The sequence below is a fragment of the Carlito syrichta genome, unplaced genomic scaffold, assembly GCF_000164805.1.
Source record: "Carlito syrichta isolate Samal-C Ts95f unplaced genomic scaffold, Tarsius_syrichta-2.0.1 Scaffold297640, whole genome shotgun sequence".
NCBI classification, from domain to species: Eukaryota; Metazoa; Chordata; class Mammalia; order Primates; family Tarsiidae; genus Carlito; species Carlito syrichta.
In genome coordinates, this window is record NW_007241736.1 from 29,409 (window position 1) to 48,225 (window position 18,817).

General features: G+C 35.6%; 1 protein-coding gene and 1 pseudogene across 1 annotated transcript in view; both read right to left on the minus strand.

The window, feature by feature from the left end:
* LOC103256906 (disintegrin and metalloproteinase domain-containing protein 28-like) overlaps positions 1-18,817 on the minus strand; it is a gene marked incomplete at its 3' end in the record, with an annotated part of 64,270 nt that overhangs the window by 8,231 nt on the left and 37,222 nt on the right. Inside the window, exons 9-14 of the mRNA XM_008054677.1 lie at positions 17,437-17,606; positions 14,562-14,646; positions 9,768-9,898; positions 8,295-8,472; positions 6,808-6,897; positions 3,729-3,924 (exon numbers count right to left, since the gene is read on the minus strand). Of these exons, the coding sequence (XP_008052868.1) occupies positions 3,729-3,924; positions 6,808-6,897; positions 8,295-8,472; positions 9,768-9,898; positions 14,562-14,646; positions 17,437-17,606 (850 nt within the window). The remainder of the gene's footprint in view (positions 1-3,728; positions 3,925-6,807; positions 6,898-8,294; positions 8,473-9,767; positions 9,899-14,561; positions 14,647-17,436; positions 17,607-18,817) is intronic.
* LOC110595360 lies at positions 11,256-11,740 on the minus strand (annotated as a pseudogene).

The following is an 18,817-nucleotide window of genomic DNA, read 5'->3' on the forward strand; positions in this document are numbered from 1 at the left end:
CTGCCCAGGCGGGTCTCGAACCCGCGGGCTCAGGCAATCCACTCACCTCAGCCTCCCAAAGGCGCGAGATTACAGGCTGAGCCACCAAGCCCGGCTGAGGGGCTCAATCTTTGAAAAGTTAATTTTTTTATGAGTCTATATATATATATATATATAAAAGCTATATATATGAGATATATATGATATATATGAGATATATATATACCTATGTGTGTGTACATATAATATATAGTACGTACCTACTTCACAGGATTTTTGTGAAGATTAAATAAATTAATAATATACGTTTAAAGCTTTTAGGAATCGCCACACTGCTTTCCACAGAGGTTGCACTAGTTTACACTCCCACCAACAGTGTAGAAGTGTTCCCTTTTCTCCACACCCTCTCCAGCAGCTGTTATTTTTTGAGTTGTTGATAATTGCCATTCTGACTGGAGTTAGGTGGTATCTCAGTGTGGTTTTGATTTGCATCTCCCTGATGATTAGTGAGGTTGAATATTTCTTCATATGACTGTTGACAGTAGTGGGAAACTATGGGGGGGAGATGGGATTAATGGTAGCAAATATCTGTCTGGGGATGGGGAAGCACCTCTTATCAATAGGGTGCCTGAATGAAACGTATTTGTATACCTAACCCTTAACTGTACTCCACAACATCATAATAAAAAATATTGATTATTAAAATAATAATAATAATAATAATATACGTGAGCCACTGAGAAGTAGTACCTGGTTGACAAATATTTGCTACATTTATTGTCATTATCAATTTGTTAATAAGGAAAAACAATCATATTACGTCTCATAGAGAGATGAAAAGCCACCTTCACACCTAGTTCTATCTGAGTCAAACACCTACGCTGCTTCTCTGTGCTACGCTGCCCCTCTTAAAGATCAATAATCAACTCTGTCATAAACACTTGGGAATTTTGAATTCAGTCTTAGACAAACAACAAAGTTAAAATAAGCACAAACTTGTGATGATATCACGTTATTTTCAAGAAAAATGTTTAAACCTATTATAATGATCTGTAAACTCAAACCATTTTAAATGAATTTTATATTTCAGTGCTCAAGACGATAAAGTGAGTTTTGTTACCGTATTTTTGATTATTTGTAGCTTTTATTAGTTTCTTCTTATACTAAATAATCTACACTGAAACAAGAATAATTGAATATAAATATTCAGGGAAAAGCATCATATTTCTAATCCCAACCTTCATAATTATTGCCTTATAATTACTGCTTCTAGTACTGCAGAATGTATCATTCATATACCTGGTATTGTGCAGTTTCATAACTTATTTTTTCCCAACTAATAGTATGTCCCTTTTTCCTTAGGCATTAAATATTAAATGAGCCTATGAGTGCATTGAGTTAATATACTTTAATTTAACTCATATTTTTTTTCTTGGATGTTTAGATATTTTCCAATTATTCATGATCATTTTAAAAAACTAGTTGAAAAATTCTTGCAAATAAATATTTCTGGGTACAACTGCTAGGGCAGAGTACTAAACAATTTTTTAGGTTGAGTATACATTTTCCCAAATTTCCTCTGTAAATATTATGTTATTCAGTGTATGAAGCTAAGTGTTTTGTCACATCCTCACTGTCAAAAAGCACTAACATCTGTAACAAACTTCTTCCTACTGACAAATGCAGAAGATTTACTTGTTTTCATACATATTTCTTATATTGTTAGTGAGTTAAAATGATTTTAATTTTTTTTGAATGACTGTATTTCTTTTTCATGATGAATTGCCTGCTTCTGTCCTGGCCTTATTTTTAATACTTGGAATTCCAGTGATTTGTAGGAATGATTTGATAATAAAAAGAGTGAATTTTATTACTTAGAAAGTTATAAGAATTTTCAAACTTTTCAGATTAATTTAAAATAATTGTGTGATCCCTTATAAATTGCAAAATTTGGAATTTTATTTAGGCAAATCTATTTGTATGGCCTTCTATAATAGTTGCCTTTAGATAGGTGACTTCAAAGGTCTTCCACATTTCAGTAGCAGATAAATTCTCTCAATGTAAATTGAATAGATGCTTTTGAACATTTACTAAAGTCAAGCACTGTGCTAGGAGGCACTGGAGATATAAGTGTGAAGAAGATAGATAGGGTCCCTGTACTTGGAAGCCGACAGACTTAAAGAGAAAAAGAATCACAGAGTCAGGCAAAAGAAGGTAGCTGTTAATATTGACTGCAGTTAATATTTATTACAAGATAATAAAGGAGATACTCAGAGCTTCACCTCTATTCTAAAGATTTTATTTCCCCTATTTTTTTTTCCATATACTGAAGTTAGCCAAGAGAGCATGGGTCTTTAACAAGCAAAGATGCTTTTGTTTCTACCTTTAATTTAGCATCTCCATCTGCTGGAAGTGGAGGCAAGATTGCCGAGGCCTTGTTCCAACACATCAGTGAACTTCTTGACGTACTAATGGTATTGAGCATTGCTCCTCAAAGGGTGTCTCGGTTCACCCTTGCAGAGCACAAAGGGTTTTATTGAGTGATTTTTTCCTAGGACCTTGTCCATTTATTTCTCATGTTTCTTTTTTTTTTTTTTTAGTATGAATTGTGAGTCACAGATTTGTGTTGCTTTCCTCAATCTTGGCTTAGGTGTATTTTCAGGAATTATAAAAAGTTGCTGAAAGGTAACAGCTTTTTCTGCATATTTTAGGAAAATGTAGATTTTCTCTATTTTAATAAATATTCCGTCAGCTATTTAAGCAGGAATTCAAAACAGTAGTATGAAAAGGTATGACAATGAAATACATGTACACAATATAGATCATACCCAGGAAGTCCAAATAATTGTGTGTTTTTTTTAGCTGAAATTTTGTAACCTTTGACTCTCCAACTTCTCCTCCTGATTCCCTAGTAACCATCATTCCACTTTATACTCCTATGAGTTCAACTTTTTTAGATTCCACATATAAGTGAGAGCATTTATATGATCTAAAATTGTTTTTCTAATCAAGTTATTTAATGCAATGTAAAATATTAAAGATTTCGGATATCGTTAAATGATGCCTTTGTTTTTCAAGTTTTCTTTATGATAGAACCAGTGAATATGGTATCCAAAATTTTGGTGATGTGGGCAAAGTTACCATTTAAGAGCTTACCCTTTCCTTCATTGCAGTTGTTCTGCGTTTCTAGAACCCTCCTTTTCTCTTTTCCTCTTTTCCTTGCTCCTTACCTATCCTCCAAAACTCCTGCCACTGTACACACACACACACACACACACACACACACACACACACACACACACACACACCCCACAGGGGCGGCAGAAGGGGAGAGACTGAAAAAGAGAGAGAGAAAGAGAGAGAGTGATTAAGGGTTTACTTGTCTGAGAAGAAACCTAGGGTTGCTAGATAAAATAAAGGACACCCAGTTTAATTTGAATTTCAGATACACACACACACAAATTTTAGTATAAATATACTTCAAAGATTGCATGGGACATATTGATGCAAAAAAAAAAAATTTGTTGCTAATCTGAAATTAAAACTTAGCTGGGGCAGTCTTATTTTTATTTGCTAAATCTAGCAACTTTGAAACCAATCATAAGTATTATAATGAATTTATCCATGATTTTGAGTAAGAGATTTCTAAGAAGACTAGGACCGAATGCTCCTTTGGCCAAGATTAAACATTGTCATCCAAAATTATTATTCTGTTTGCATGTGCATTGAGAAAGAGGTTGTCCTCCTACCTGGTCCCCACAGGTCAGTGCACTGCTCCTGCAATGTGGGACATGCTCCCATCAAGCAGTAGCCCTTCCCATTCCTGCAAGGGAAGCCATTGACTTGAAATCTGTCATCAGGACAGTTACTAGATTTCCCATCACACATTTCAGGCAGGTCACACTCATCTTTCGCTGGTCTGCACACCATCCCAGCCTTTTTAAACTGTAGAAAGAGAGTGATATAGAGAAAAGTATTTTTCTATCCGCCTTATCATAATATCTCAAATTAACACAAGTTATATTTTCATTTGGCCTTTTCGGGCATGGTCGTTGCAGGGATCATTTTTCTCAAATTTACACTTGCATTGTATAATTAAAGTCATAATTTTTGTATCACTTCTGCTGATGTTGGCCAATGCCCCAAGTCTTTAAGTAATCATTATTTCTGATTTTGCAGCACACTCAAGAAATACAATGTAGAAAAGTATAAAAGAAAACCAAACGACAACTTAGATGCATAGAAGGAAGTTCTCTCTCCTGTTGTTGAATGAATCTTTGTCAGAAATTTCAAGGAGATTTAATCTGCAACTTCGGAGATTTACTGGTGAAGTGAATCTTCTGTATTAAAGAAGATAAGTTTATAAGCACCAGATTAACATACTCTGAGACTTTCCCAGGCCTCAAGTTTCCTAGTCCTTAATTCTTTTTATTGTATGTTCAGATATTTCTTTTCAATTCATTTCTTCTTATGGAATGATTTACCATGAGGAAGGAATAACCAAATATCCATTTGATCTGTTAACTCCAACATAAACTATTACTGTAAATCTTGCTCTTATTTCCTTAGACAAATCTTATTAAAACAAAGTCTGCCATTCCTGAGAATCTGAGGAAGCATGTCTTTCCCTGGCTGACATGAGCCACATTTTCTCATTGCATCAAAAACCTTTCAATATCTTTCTACCAGTGACAGGATCAAATCCAAATTTCAATGGAAGCACATGAAACCTTCCAAATTCAACCTCCATTGTCCAGATAGACAAGTTTCCTTGACAGTTGTCACATAAACCATGCTTGTACCTTCTTTCATGTTTTTGCTCTTTTTGTGTCCTCATTTGAAAACTCTTCCCCTTTTTGTCTAAATCGAAATCTAAAATCTATTCTTTTTTTTCCAAGCCAGTTGAAAGCTTCTTTTTCTATGAAGGCTCCTCTGACCACTTCATATCAATTGCTGCTCCTATTTTCTTCATGTGCTGGGAAAGAACCCTGAATTCAGATTCAGGTGACATGAATTTGAATCTTGGCTCTGCCAGTAGCTGGGTGCATAACCTTAGAGAATGGATTTAATCTGATAAACATTTTTTCATCTAACATTTACTTTTACAAGGGTATTGTGGAAATTAACTGAGAATGTATGTGGAAAGTATTATATATCATTATACTATCAGCATGAGCATCTCATAATGTGTTAGATTTTCATGTTTATATCATTGCTCTAAGGAAGTAAACAGTAATAGACTGAATTTTTAATCTCCCATGGTCTCTAACAAATAGCACTTGTTGACTGTTACTTAAGTTCTCAAATTTACTTCCTTTCGGCTTCTATTTATTCCTTCTCCCTCTGACATTAAAAAAATTTTACCAGGCCAGGTTCGATGGCTCAGCCGGCAATCCCAGCACTGTGGGAGACCAGGGCACGTGAATTGCCTGGGCCCTCGGGTTCAAGACCAGCCCAGGCAACTTGGTGAGACCTCGTTTCTACAATAAATAAAAAATTAGCCAGGCATGGTAGCACACACCTATAATTCCAGCTACTTAGAAGCTGAGGTGAACAGATGTCAGAGCCCAGCAGGTTGATGCTGGAGTGGCTGTGAGTGTGCCACTGCCCTCCAGCCTAGGCAACAGAGTGAGACTCCAACTCAAAAAAAAAAAAATTATACCAAATATTACCTAGAACTTGATGTGCTCTCTACACATTCATTCTGCACACAGCTATTGAGCATTTAAAATGCATGAAAGTCTGTACTAGGTGAAGATGAATCCATCTCCTGCCCTTAGGAGGCCATCCAAATAAAGTGACAAACACACACACAAACGATCACAATATAAAGTGACACTCAACAACAGAAAGTAAAACATCAAACCCCACAGAGAAAATGCTCCACAGAGAAAAAGTCCCACGGAGAAAACGACATGCTTTGTTTCAAGAAATATCACCGTGCGGTGGATTCAAAGGTTGAAGATAGGGGCTCCTCCCCACTATTCAGAATAAAAACTTTTTTACCAAACATTTCATTAAAGGAGATACAACCAATGTTATGACATTTGGTCCAAGAAGGCCATGTAGCATCAAAAGAAGCGACAGGCAGGAGTAAATAGCATTGGCTTGGAAGCTGGTTGTATTTGGGGTTTGCCCACTAAAGAGTGGCCATGCTATTTTTAAAATTTTTATTGTATTGTATTTAGGGCATACATACTATTTTGATATACATATGCATAGTCAAACAAATAAACATAGCTGTCTCCTGACATCCTGTACGTGGTGAGAGCTTGTGAAATCTATACTTTTAGTCAATTTATAATATACAACACCGTTTTATTACCTATAGTCATCATGTTGTACATGAGATCTCTAACCTTATTCATCTTCTATAACTGTAGCTTTGTACCTTTTGACCAGTATTTTCCCATTTCTCCCACCTCCCCACTCCTGGTTAGCACCAGTCTCCTCTCTCTGTCTACGTATTCATTTTTTCTTTTTAGATTCCACATATAAGTGAGATCAGTATAAGCATTTGTCCTTCTGTGTCTGGCTCATTTCACTTAGTATCATGTTCTCCAGGTTCATCTAGGCTGTCACAGATAGTGGCCAAGTTATTTTGAACATTGTATGCTCTGAACCTCCATTCCCTCAAAAGCAAAATGAGATGATAATAACTACCTTGTAGGGTCATGGAAAGGTTAAATCAGTCATGTATGTGAAGAACTCAGTCAGTGCTTCATAAATGTTGCTATATTGTTTTATAGAAAAAATATCACTTTTTCTATTTCATTGGGTGTTAAGAAAAATAATCATAATTATTAAAATAGAATAAAATAAACTTACTTGGCATTTTTCACAGCAAACTCCTGACGCACATTGATAAATGGCTTTGAGTTTACATGTTTTAGCCTCACAGCAAATGTTGGTACATTCCTAAAAATATCAGAAACAAATCCAAATACCAGATTACTTTTTGGTCTTACTTCAGCATCATTTGTAATAGAATATATTCATCACACAGACATTACTTTAGTAGAGTCTGAAAGTGATTTTTACAGAAACAAAAGAAAACAAAACATTAGAAAAATTTTAGAGCAACTGGTGGTTTGTGGTTTATCTGAATTCCACTTAGATCCGTTTTGTTTTTTAGTTTGAAGGTCTTTTCTATATCTTCCAAATACCAATAATAACACTAAGAAAATATCTATTTAAAACAAATAAATAAAAAGTATAGTGTTTACAATAAAATTTATCAAAACAGTTATAAGACATAATTAGCTCAGCTCATCAACTTTGTACTTATCTAGCAATAAATTCAGTCTCTAGAGTATGTACTGAAAAGCTAAAGATATAGTTATTTATTTAACTTTGACAAGCAATTCAACTCTGCTTGAAGCAATATACTTTGTCTTGGTCTCGCTGCTTTGTTTCTGAGAAATCAGAAACCCATCTACACAAGCCCCTGGAGAAACTCTCACTGTAGCTGTAAAGATCTACAGGTGAGTGATAGTTTTAGAGTTACAACATTTCAGGGTTAAAATGATTTGGTTCAGAGATAATCCTCAACTGGGACAGATTACGCTTTCTCATAGAACGAATAAATTTGTAATTTTATTTCAAAGTTACTGTAAGCAGATACCCTGAAGGCATGATGTATTACTCATATTAAGTGTTAATAAGATAGAGGCAAAGGTCTCATCCAGAATTCCAGCTGCCCTGTGAGTAGGGTCGGGGCAGGCACTTCTAAGGTAATAACTTCCGAATCCTGAAGCTAAGGAGGTGCACCAGATTCCTGGGCTGGGTGGTGCTGGGACTCTGAAAAACAGAGCTGAGTCCGGGTCTTGCTCTTTAGTTTACCAGCTCGATGACCTTGGGCAAACAAGCTGTTTACACTCTCTGAGCACGATCTCAGTACTGTGTCTAAAGTAATGCTCAATAGGTAGAAATGTGAAACATTTACACTCTCTGAGCACGATCTCAGTACTATGTCTAAAGTAATGCTCAATAGGTAGAAATGTGAAACATTTCAGCTAGAAAGGGAAGGATAGGAACACAAAGCCCAAAGTGGTGAGTGGTATTTTAAAAACAATGTGGTAGGGAGGGGTGGTAGGGAGAGAGAGAGGAAACCCTGAGAGATAAATTAATTATCAAGGACTATTAGATTGTGCACGGTTCTTTGTCAGAAAGACTGGCTTGGCAATACTTACACATGAACATATCAAAAAATACAAAGCACCTACAATTTTATAGTAGGCCATATATTATTTTATAAGGTGTCTTTGTACTAACTGAAAAGCAACCAGATTAATTTAGAAAGTGCTTGGTGTTACCTCAGGAGTACCACAGTCACATTCCTCTCCTATTTCTAGCAAATAGTTCCCACAGATTGGGGTGGATATGATATCTTTAGGCAGTGGAACATTAAAGAGGCAATTTGATAATTTATCTTCAAAGAACTTGTCATAGCTGCTACGGCTGCAGGAACTGAAGTCTGTGGGTATATAGAAGCTGTGAAGATAAGGAAAGGAAAAATGGAATACAGTTAATGCTTTTCACATAGTGAACAATATCTGACATTGAGCACAATTACACCCACAACCTGTCCCAAAAGATCAAACCCAATTCACCGACTGACTGCTAATTCATAAGCTCATTTGTAGGCCCGAATTAACCCACTTGGGTGGACACAAATATCTCTAGTTTAATGAGAATATATGGCCATATCTCAAAGTGTGGCATCCAGGCCACTAGTAATAAAACAAAAATTCCTCTGACTTATCTAAGTGATCTTATTTAGCGGGGTAGATCATTTTCAGGTTGCAAAGTTCTAAAGGGTGCAAAGTCATATTTATTTACATGTCTAAGAATTCGCTTTCCTTCAGAGAAATTCCTACTGATGAAATCTCTTCATCTCACAAATAAAGATGAGGTTTAAAACTGCAGTAATATTGGGGAGAGATGACATCAACTAAGTAACTGCCATGCATCCATAAACTGTTTTGTAAAGGACCTTGGGAGAGTAGCCGTAACTTGAGTGGGCTAAAAGAATGAAATGAAAATGAAAACAGAAAAGAGGAAATGAATAGAGTTTATAGAATGAATTCCATGAATAGAAAAGAGGAAATGAATATATAAAAGAGATTGTGAGATTTTTAAATATAAGATTGCCTGGAAATTTTGCCTAAGGCGAGGCAGGAATATGTGATATCATTTCACAGACTATCTCCAACCACTTGTGGAGAAGTTTCTTCTTTAATTAGGTTTTTCTACGAGAGCTCTTTCTCTAATACCACACATTCTGAACTCATAAAAAATACGAATTATTTTCTTGAACCAAATATTGTGTAGATAAGATGGGAATAAAATTATGAGTTGCCCCAACAGCAGAGAGACAATATGTTTAAACTATGTCTTAGATCATGGCAATTATTCCATATAGTTAAGGGTATGGAGGCTTGGCAGAGATATACATTCATTCAATAATTCAAAAATTTGTACATGTTGAAACTGACCTAAGGAAGTAGCATAGAAACAAAGATTTGACTTTGTAGAGCATCTTCTTATTTACTCATAAGTGGACCTTGAACATTTATCATAATACTATAAGAAAGGGATTGGCAGTATTGGGACACTGCCAGGGGGAGGGGGGCACATAACATCAATAAGGGTACCCACACTTTACCTGTGTGATGACCACGTAAGTACCCCACATTTTAAAAATAAAATAAAATAATTTTTAAAAAGAAGTAGTATAGCCAGAGTGGATCAAAACCAGAGATGCATGACATATTCCCAGACCTCACCTCAGAGCTCTATCCATCACACATATTGTAGAAGGACACTTGCAAACATAAGAGTCATGAAACATTCCAAAATTGTGGCCCATTTCATGGGCCAGTGTTCCTGCAACTCTAAGAAGATTGTCACTGTGGTCCTAGGGGTAAGAATGAGGAAACAGATTTGGTTTTTGAATGGAATTATAATTCAGAGTATGTGTTTTTATAATTAAAGATTCTTCACATTGTCCAGTAAAATAAAAAAATTGATTTAGCTTCAGTCTTCTTACCCTTCTCTCTCTTTCTGTCTCTCTCACTCACTCACTCACACATATACACACCCCTTTGATACTGAATGCCTATCACAGAATATATTGTCTCCCCTTTGTTCTGGTGAATAGGTTCCTATAAAGAGGATAAATGTTCTTGTCTTCTGCAATGAAAGATAATGTCAAAAGTTTTTAAACAATGATAAGGAATAAGAAACCCCCCTTTTAAAAAACATATTTTTTATTTTAAAATTGTGGGGTACAGTTAAGGGTTAGGTATACAAATATGCATCATTCGGGCACCCTTGTTGATAAGGGGTGTCTCCCCGTCCCCAGACAGATATTGACTACCGTTAATCCCACTTCCCCCGCCCCTTTTTTTAACTGATCCATCTACCTTCCCTTGGGCTGGCCTTTCAATACTTCTAAATTAATTTTAGAAGTCTCTAATGTGTTTGACCAGTAGGGATCTATAATTGTTATAGATCTATAATTGTTTGTTAACCTAGCTCTTTAGCTAGGGATCTATAATTGTTTGTTAACCTAGCTCTTTAGCATTATTGGTATCTTTCTCAATTCTATCACTGCAAAGACTAGACATCAGGTAATTAAATATTTGTCCTGCTACATGAAGCCCAGCTGACAGCCAACTCTCTCATCAGATTGTTACTGATTTGAGGTGGCTCCAAGTTATTCAGGAGCAATAAAACAATGCAAAAGAATCACTGCTGCTTATGATTTCCTATTGGGAAGACAAGGGTCTGCCAGGGACATCTACCTACAAAAATCTGATTGCCTATCTGCTTCATCTTAAAGAACCAAATGTAAAGATCTACGAGGAACAGTACAAGAGTGGCAAACAAGCAGTAGCTGTGTAAGATGAGAAGCTAATAACTACACTCAAAATGTCCATTCATTCTTTTGAGATGAACGTGGTACACCTTGCTGGACAGCAATATGGAGCTCTCTAAGTGGGGAAAAATTGCTAACCAAAAAGCTCAAGAAACATGAAAATGTGTTTGGAAGCTTTTCAGCTTTTTAGGTTGCTTTATTTGGAGTTCCTTTCCATTGAAGTTTTCTTCTTTTATTTTTAAAAAAAATTCCTATAAACTATTTTATTGTAAAAAATGATTTGCCATGAAGGGGTTCTTATGCTCAAATTCTAAAAGTAATCCCCAAAATTCAGTCCCCAACTGAATTTGGTACCTCAAGATTTATTTTAATATTTACATAATAAATATTCATTTTAATCACTCAGTTCTTCTCCATCACTGAAATATGTGCTTTCCTTTATCCTTGGGCATCTTGAGTCATCTGATGTTGAGGGACCCCCCTGAACTGAATTTCCACTTTTTAGGTTCTCTGAGCATACTTTTAGGACAGGCGTACCTTCAGTGTCTACTTTCCCCACATTAATAACACTTAGATTTATCAAAGTAGTTTTCGCTTTTGGATGAACTCAGCTGCTCTTCCGTCATCAACAGCAAATCTTGCTTTCATCATTCTACCAAATAACTGTTGTTCGTTGCCCCGGTACACTTTTGTGCAGTCTTTATCCAAAAATAAAATAAATGTGATTTTACTTTTCCTGGTATCTTTATCTTTCATTATAGTTACCTTTACAACGTTGCCATACTTGGAAAATATCCGGTGTAAGTCATTGTTTGTTAGGGGAAAGGGCAAGTTAGATACAAAAACCGTACCCTTAATTGGAGCCAATCCACCACTCATTTCTTCAGGTGGAGCTGGTGGGGGAGACCAGAAGAGCGTGAGCCTTTGGCTCAGCAGGGGATTAAACCCTACTCTTCCTCGATGACCAGAGCGGCCTTGGCATCAGGGATCCTTGGAGATGTGGGGTGCAGAGACAAGGTAGTGGCAGCCGCAGTAACTCTTCCTGGCTCTGCACTTCCTCGCCCTGGAGGCGGGCTGGTTTCTTCCTTTAAATAATTATTTTTTCTAACTTGAATGGATTCTTCACCTTGAATGACTTCAATTCTGTCTTCCCCCGATCTAAATCCATTTTTTTTTCCCCAAAAAGTCAGTGTCTCACTCAGAATTCAGAATCTCACTCTGACGCCCAGGCTGGAGTACAGTGGCACGCTTAAGGCCACCACAGCCTTGACCTGCTGGGCTCAAGTGATCCTTCCATCTCAGCCTTCCAAGTAGCTGGAACCACGGGCATGTGCCACCACACCCAGCTAATTTTTTGATTTATTGTAGAGATGAGGTCTCGTTACGTTGCCCAGGCTGGTCTCGAACCCCTGGACTCGGGCAATCCTCTAGCCTCAGCCTCCCAAAGTGCTGTGATTACAGGCGTGAGCCACCGCACCTGGCTCTAAATCCTATCTACTGTTTGAGTCTCATCTTAATACAACTTTTCCTGAACATATTAATCTTTATCAACAATTCACTCTTATGGATTCCTATCACAGTTTTTAATTGCATAATGTAGCACTAAGCTATTTACTATTATACTTTGGAATTATTGCTTTAAATAGGCCAGTTTCTCTTCCAATTTTATGGGCAAGCTCTTTCAAGTTTGAAAATATGTTTTGCTTCTTCTGTATATCCTTAAAGCCTATCACAAACCTAGACTCATAAGATGTCCACTAAAAACATAGTTCCATTTCTACCTAGAATTGGAAACCTGGAAAGAACCTTATTCTTGCTTTCTTTAAGGAAGAAAAACTTAAATAATTATAACCTTCCCGGAACTCATAAGCAACTCGGGGTTACAGGACACCCAAAGAGTCTGTGAAAATACACAAGATTCAAAAATAATGAAGTTATTTTTTGGGGGAGGGTAAACCCTTTGTAGTACAGGCTTTCCTCTCTAGGTAGATGTTCTAGGAACCCATCAACATCAGTTTGCCAGCTAGCATTGTTGTGAGAGGATGCATTTGGTTTCAGTGAAATTTTTTTGGAGATTCTCTCAACGTGTTTGCCCATTTCGTGATGGGTGATTTATGAACACACCTGGTCACACCACGCAATGTTCAGCAGTCTGTGGCCAAAAATGGCATGAGTCCCACCCCCCCCATTCACTGAATCTCTCCTTGAGCGACTTTTTGTTTGTTTACTTCTCCGACGGAAAAAAGTTGCAGAGGGAAATGTTTTGCTGATGTGTATTCCTTCTTTAATTCGTGTTATTAATGTTGTGTGTCCTATTGCACTGGACAGTTGGGTTATGGTTTATCAGTGTTCTCAATCTTCTTGAAGAAAGAACTTTTGATTTCATTGAGGCTCTGTATGGTTTTTCTGCTCTCAATTTTATTGATTTTTGCTCTTGTCTTGACTATTTCCTTCATTGTGCTTATTCTGCTTCTATTTTGTTCTACTTTAATACTGTTACAAATGTTCCACCATGCTTTGCTTTAGCTGCATCCAAGGTATTTGAAGATATGTGTTTTCAGTTTTCTTCAGTTCAAAGTATCTTCTAATTTCTCTTTTCATCTCTTCTTTGACTTATAGTCTTACATACAAATGTGTTGTCATAATTTTCATTGTTGACTTTTTGTTCAATACTGTTACGTTCTGCAATATACTTTGTAGAAGTTCAATATTTTTAATGATTTTAAGGTTTGTTTTTGGCCAAGGCTCCATATAAACTTGAAAAGAATGTGTCTTCTGCTGTTATTGAATGGTGTGTGTTATAATTGCCAATGATGTCAAATTAATTTATAGTGTTCCTTGGGTTTTTTACAATCCTAATGGCAAGAGATAATATTGAAGTACTCAAGTATAATTATGAATTTTTCTATTTCTTCTTTCAATCCTATAAGGTTTTACTTCATGTGTTCCTCCTTTAATTCGTGTTATTAATGTTGTATGTCCTATTGCCCTGGGCAGTTTGGTTAGCGGTTTATCAATGTTCTCAATCTTCTTGAAGAAAGAGCTTTTGATTTAATTGGTACTCTCTATGGTTTTTCTACTTTCAATTTTATTAACTTTTGCTCTTGTCTTGAATATTTAAAGAAGGAATATCACTATAAATTCTACAGATATTGAAAAGATACAGGACATCATCAACAAATTTGTGTCAACTTAAATAGACAGCTTTCTGTAAAGATGTGAACTATCACTTCTCATGTGAATTGAATAAATTTGTAGCTAAAAATACAGTTTTACTGGTGAATTGTATTATACATTTTATGAGAAAATAATACCAAGACTACTCCAATATTCCAGGAAATCAAAGAGGTGATAACTTATATCAACTTATTTTATGTGGCTAAATTTACCATGATAATAAAACCTAAGACACGTATTACAGGAAAAGAATACTACAGACTAATACTACTCATAAATATAGGTGAAAAGACTATATATTTTCAAGTTGAATCAAGACATCTGCTAAAAAGATAATAAATTATGACTATATTAGGTTTATCCTTTAAAGCAAAACTAGTTCAGCATTTGAAATTCAATCAATGTTATTAGCATGTCAACAGATTAAAGGAGAAAAATTAAAATGATCTTTTCCATAGATTCAGAAAAGCAAAATCATTTGACCAATGTAAATTATAAACTAGCAGTTTATCTTCAAACAGACCTGGATAATACCAACAGAATGATAAGGCAAGCACATTGTAGATGTAAAAGCAAGTCCCACAGTGGATCCAGAAAATTCTTTTGCTCTACAAGAAAAGAATAAATCGATATAATGAATGATGATTCTAAGGTCTATTATCTATAGACAATTCGTTCAAAACTCTAAATGGTTAGCAATAAAGTACATATTGTGAACTATCATTCTTAAATTTTTCCTTCAGTTTTTAAATTTCCATGAGGTATTTTTCAAGTACCTACATGTGAACATATTTAATAATGCATATCTATCATTCATGATTATATTTTATATTGTGAGATGTATCTCTTGTCAAGAAAAAGGGTTTTTTTTTCTAATTAATCTCTCTCTCTATATATATATATATCTTGTTTTGATATTAGTATGGCCACATACGCTTTGTTTTATGTTTTCTTCATATATTTTTATATACTTTAATTTTGTTTTACTTTAGCACTCTTTTAGCTACAGTAGGCTTAGGGTTTGGGTTCATTTGAAAGCATTTGTCCTACTTGGTGTTTATGATATTCTAATATTTGTCTTATTAAAGAGTGATTTGAACCGTTTGTTCTTACACACATAGATGCTATTTGTCTTTAATAATTTTACCTTTGGTGTTTTGTTTTTCTTTTCTCTATTAATTTTTAATAATTCCTTTCTTTGTTTTTCTTCTTTGATATCTGTACAAGATCTTCATCCTTGTTTGTCTATAGAACTTTGTAGAGTAAGCACTGAGTTTTTAATTCCCCTAGTAGATGTATTAATATAAAAAAATTGAACCAGTATTTTTTCCACAAAACAACTCCAGGAACAAAGAATAGCATTCTGCCATGCAAAATGAGAAAATTAGGAACTTCCTCCCACTTTCCATTCTCTACAAGGTCTATCTCTTTGTTCAGCTTTCAGATATTTATTTTAAAATTATATTTTGCATTCTGCATACTTTGAAGATTCATGACATTTTAATTCTCTTAAAATTATATTGTGAAGTTCTTTATACTCACTTTTACATTTGTGTAGTTTCAGTTTTACTACTGGTTCATTTATGAAAAATAGCATCTTTTCCCATTCTGGAGGTATCTATTTTGATTTCTCTTTTTGCTGAGTAGAGTATATTTGGACTCTAATTTTCCTATCTGATTATATCTAAGAATATGTTTTTTTTGGTAGTTTGGTAGGCAGTTTCAATTTATAACTGGAAGGACAAATATTTCCTGCCATCATATTTAATTTGTGACTTTATCTTTTTTTTTTTTTTTTGCTGGCCTTTTCAATAAATCTGTTGTCAACATTGTATCGCCATTTTTTCACCACTACATTTGTCATCTTGTCTATGATTTTATCTTTCCATCAATTACTGCAATATGAGAATGTACAACAATTTGACTGGCTCTAGAACCAGTCAGGTAAGAGTTCAAATAAGTCCCTTACTACTTACTAGCTGTGAGACCCAAATCACTACATCTCTCTACAAAGAATAAGCTCAGTCCAGTGTGTATCTCTGAGTCTAGAGCTCATCTTTCCAAATTATGTCAGCTATTTCCCTGGGATGACCCACCAATAAGCCAACCTTACAGTGTTCACAGTCTGAGTAGTGCCTTCTCCTTGACTCTGGGCTGGCCCTACAGCTGGTCCTTGACTAAGATAATATACCAGTAGTGACACTATGAAACTTTTGACATTAGGTCATAAGAAACTTGTATGCTTTCTTCTGGGCCTCTGGAAGTACTTATTTTGAGAAAAGATAGTCACCTTTAAGAAGTCCAACTATCCTAGCCGGGCTCGGTGGCTCAGCCTGTAATCCCCTGCCTTTGGGAGGCTGAGGTGAGTGGATTGCCTGAGCCCGCAGGTTCGAGACCCACCTGGGCAACAAGACCTCATCTCTACAATAAATCAAAAAATCAGCCAGGCGTGGTAGTGCATGCCTGTAATTCCGGCTACTCAGAAGGCTGAGGTGGAAGGATCGCCGGAGCCCAGCAGGTTAAGGCTGCGGTGGCCGGGAGCGGCCACTGCACTCCAGTCTGGGCGACAGAGTGAGACTCCAACTCAAAAAAACAAAAAGTCCAACTATCCTGAGACATCCACTGGAGGAAGTCCAAATTAGGCACATAAAAGGATATATTTATAAAGACATCAACAACTACCCACTACTCCAACCATACATATAAGTGAAGACATCTTATTTTCAGTTCAGAAATTTTGAACTTCAGTTCAGAAATTTTGTTATGCAGTAAGAGATGACCAGCATAGAAATATTCAATAATGTTGATGGTACATAGTTCACTGATTTCCCATGACATAATTTTTGTTAGATAGTGAACTCTCTAGTAACTTCAAACCAATTTTTGTTGTTTCCTTCTGATTCCAACTGGATACTATTCAGTTATCCAGCAGCATTTCCATGATTTCTTTTGAGACATATGCCCAAGGCTTATGTAATCTGCAGTCATTGATTTTATTTCCCCTATTGTTTTTAATTGATCACTTAAGCGAAAGAGTGGAGGTGTGAAGTTAGAATATAATATTAATTGTCTTTCTATCTTAGATTTCTCCTAACTAGAGCTTAAAGCCAATCAGTTCTTTTTATACAATAAATCAATATTGATCTTTCCATTATCTAAATTTGATCTTCCTCTTATATACCCAATGAAAACAAACTTCTTACGAATCTTTGCTAAATTATTATATTTTCTTAAAGAAAATATGCTTTGATCCAAAATAAAAGCATACTCAACATATGCTCTAAGTGAAGTACTTTTTAAACTTCTAATCCTCCATGTGTACACTTTGCCTTATCAAAGTTTGGAAAAGCTTCTAGGCACTCATCACATAGTGTGCAAAGAGAAAAATCTATACTTACGTGATTAACTGAGCGATATCATGATGCTTTCTCCTTGAGAGGACACTCCCCCTCCATTTAGAAAAATTTTCCAAGGTGATACTTGCATTTGGGGTTATCTGTATCTTATCTTGGTCAGTCCAGATTTCCATACCAACCAAGATCACATGGGTATCAAGCTTTTTATAAAGCTGTCCAAAGAGAATGCATGGCAAAGCAACAATTTATGAAGGTATTATGTTTAAAATATTTTCAATGAAATTTACATTTTCAAACATTTACAACAGCATTATGAAAGCTTTATTTCCAAACATACTTGTGAAATAGAAGTTGCTATTGGTTTTTGCAGGCATTAGAAAGTTCATTCAATAAAAAGCAGACACCATTAGATATTTTGGGTTTGTAAATTCCTTTTTTTTGTTTTTGGAGAAAAGGGCCTATGGAGATAAACTTTTCCTACATTGACTTCAGGAAATACTATATTTTGGTGTTAGCAGCTCATTATTATGGATTCACTTTAAGAATGTTTATTCATATGCTTTTCAATGCTTTCACAGTCATAATATCTCAGAATTAGCAAAGTTGGTTCAATGTTGGTTTGCACATTAGATAAGTAACATAAGTGAAAATATCCTACATAAATGAATTACCATAAGGTAAGTAGTTGCTACGGTCTGAATGTTTATATCCCTCCTAAGTTCATATATATATATATATTTTTTTTTTTTTTTTTTTTTTTTTTTTTTTGAGTTGGAGTGTCACTCTGTCACCCAGGTTGGAGTGCAGTGGCACACTCACAGCTACCACAGCCTCGATATGCTGAACTTAAGTGATCCTTCCAAGTAACTGGAACTACAAACATGTGCTACCACACCTGGCTTATTTTTGATTAAAAACGAGGTCTCACTAAGTTGTCCAGGCTGGTCTCGAACCCCTGGACTCAGGCAATCCACTCACCTCAGCCCCCAAAGTGCTGGGATTATAGGCATGAACCACCATGCCTGGCCCCAAGTTCATATTTTTAAGCAATTGGTTACATCTCAACTCAACCAAAAAAAGGTCAAAAGAACAAATGGTCATCACTCCCTCAAAAAATGTAAAGCATACAATTTTATTTCCATTGGGAGTATGTAAAAATGAAATCTTCTATTAAATATCAAAGGATAGTTTTAGAATCCTAGACAGTTGAACTGGAAATGGCCTTAGAGATTATTTGCCTAGATTGTTCATTCCACAACTGAGTTAATGACTGGCTTGGGAAGGCTAGGGAATTTACCTGAGGTCAGTGTTAAACTGGCAGAGAAAATACCAAAACTCAGGTTTATTCATCATGGTTTATTCATCATGGGTTCTTGGACTTTTCCCAGTACCCTATAGTTTTTCTCAACTCTCTGTTAGTATA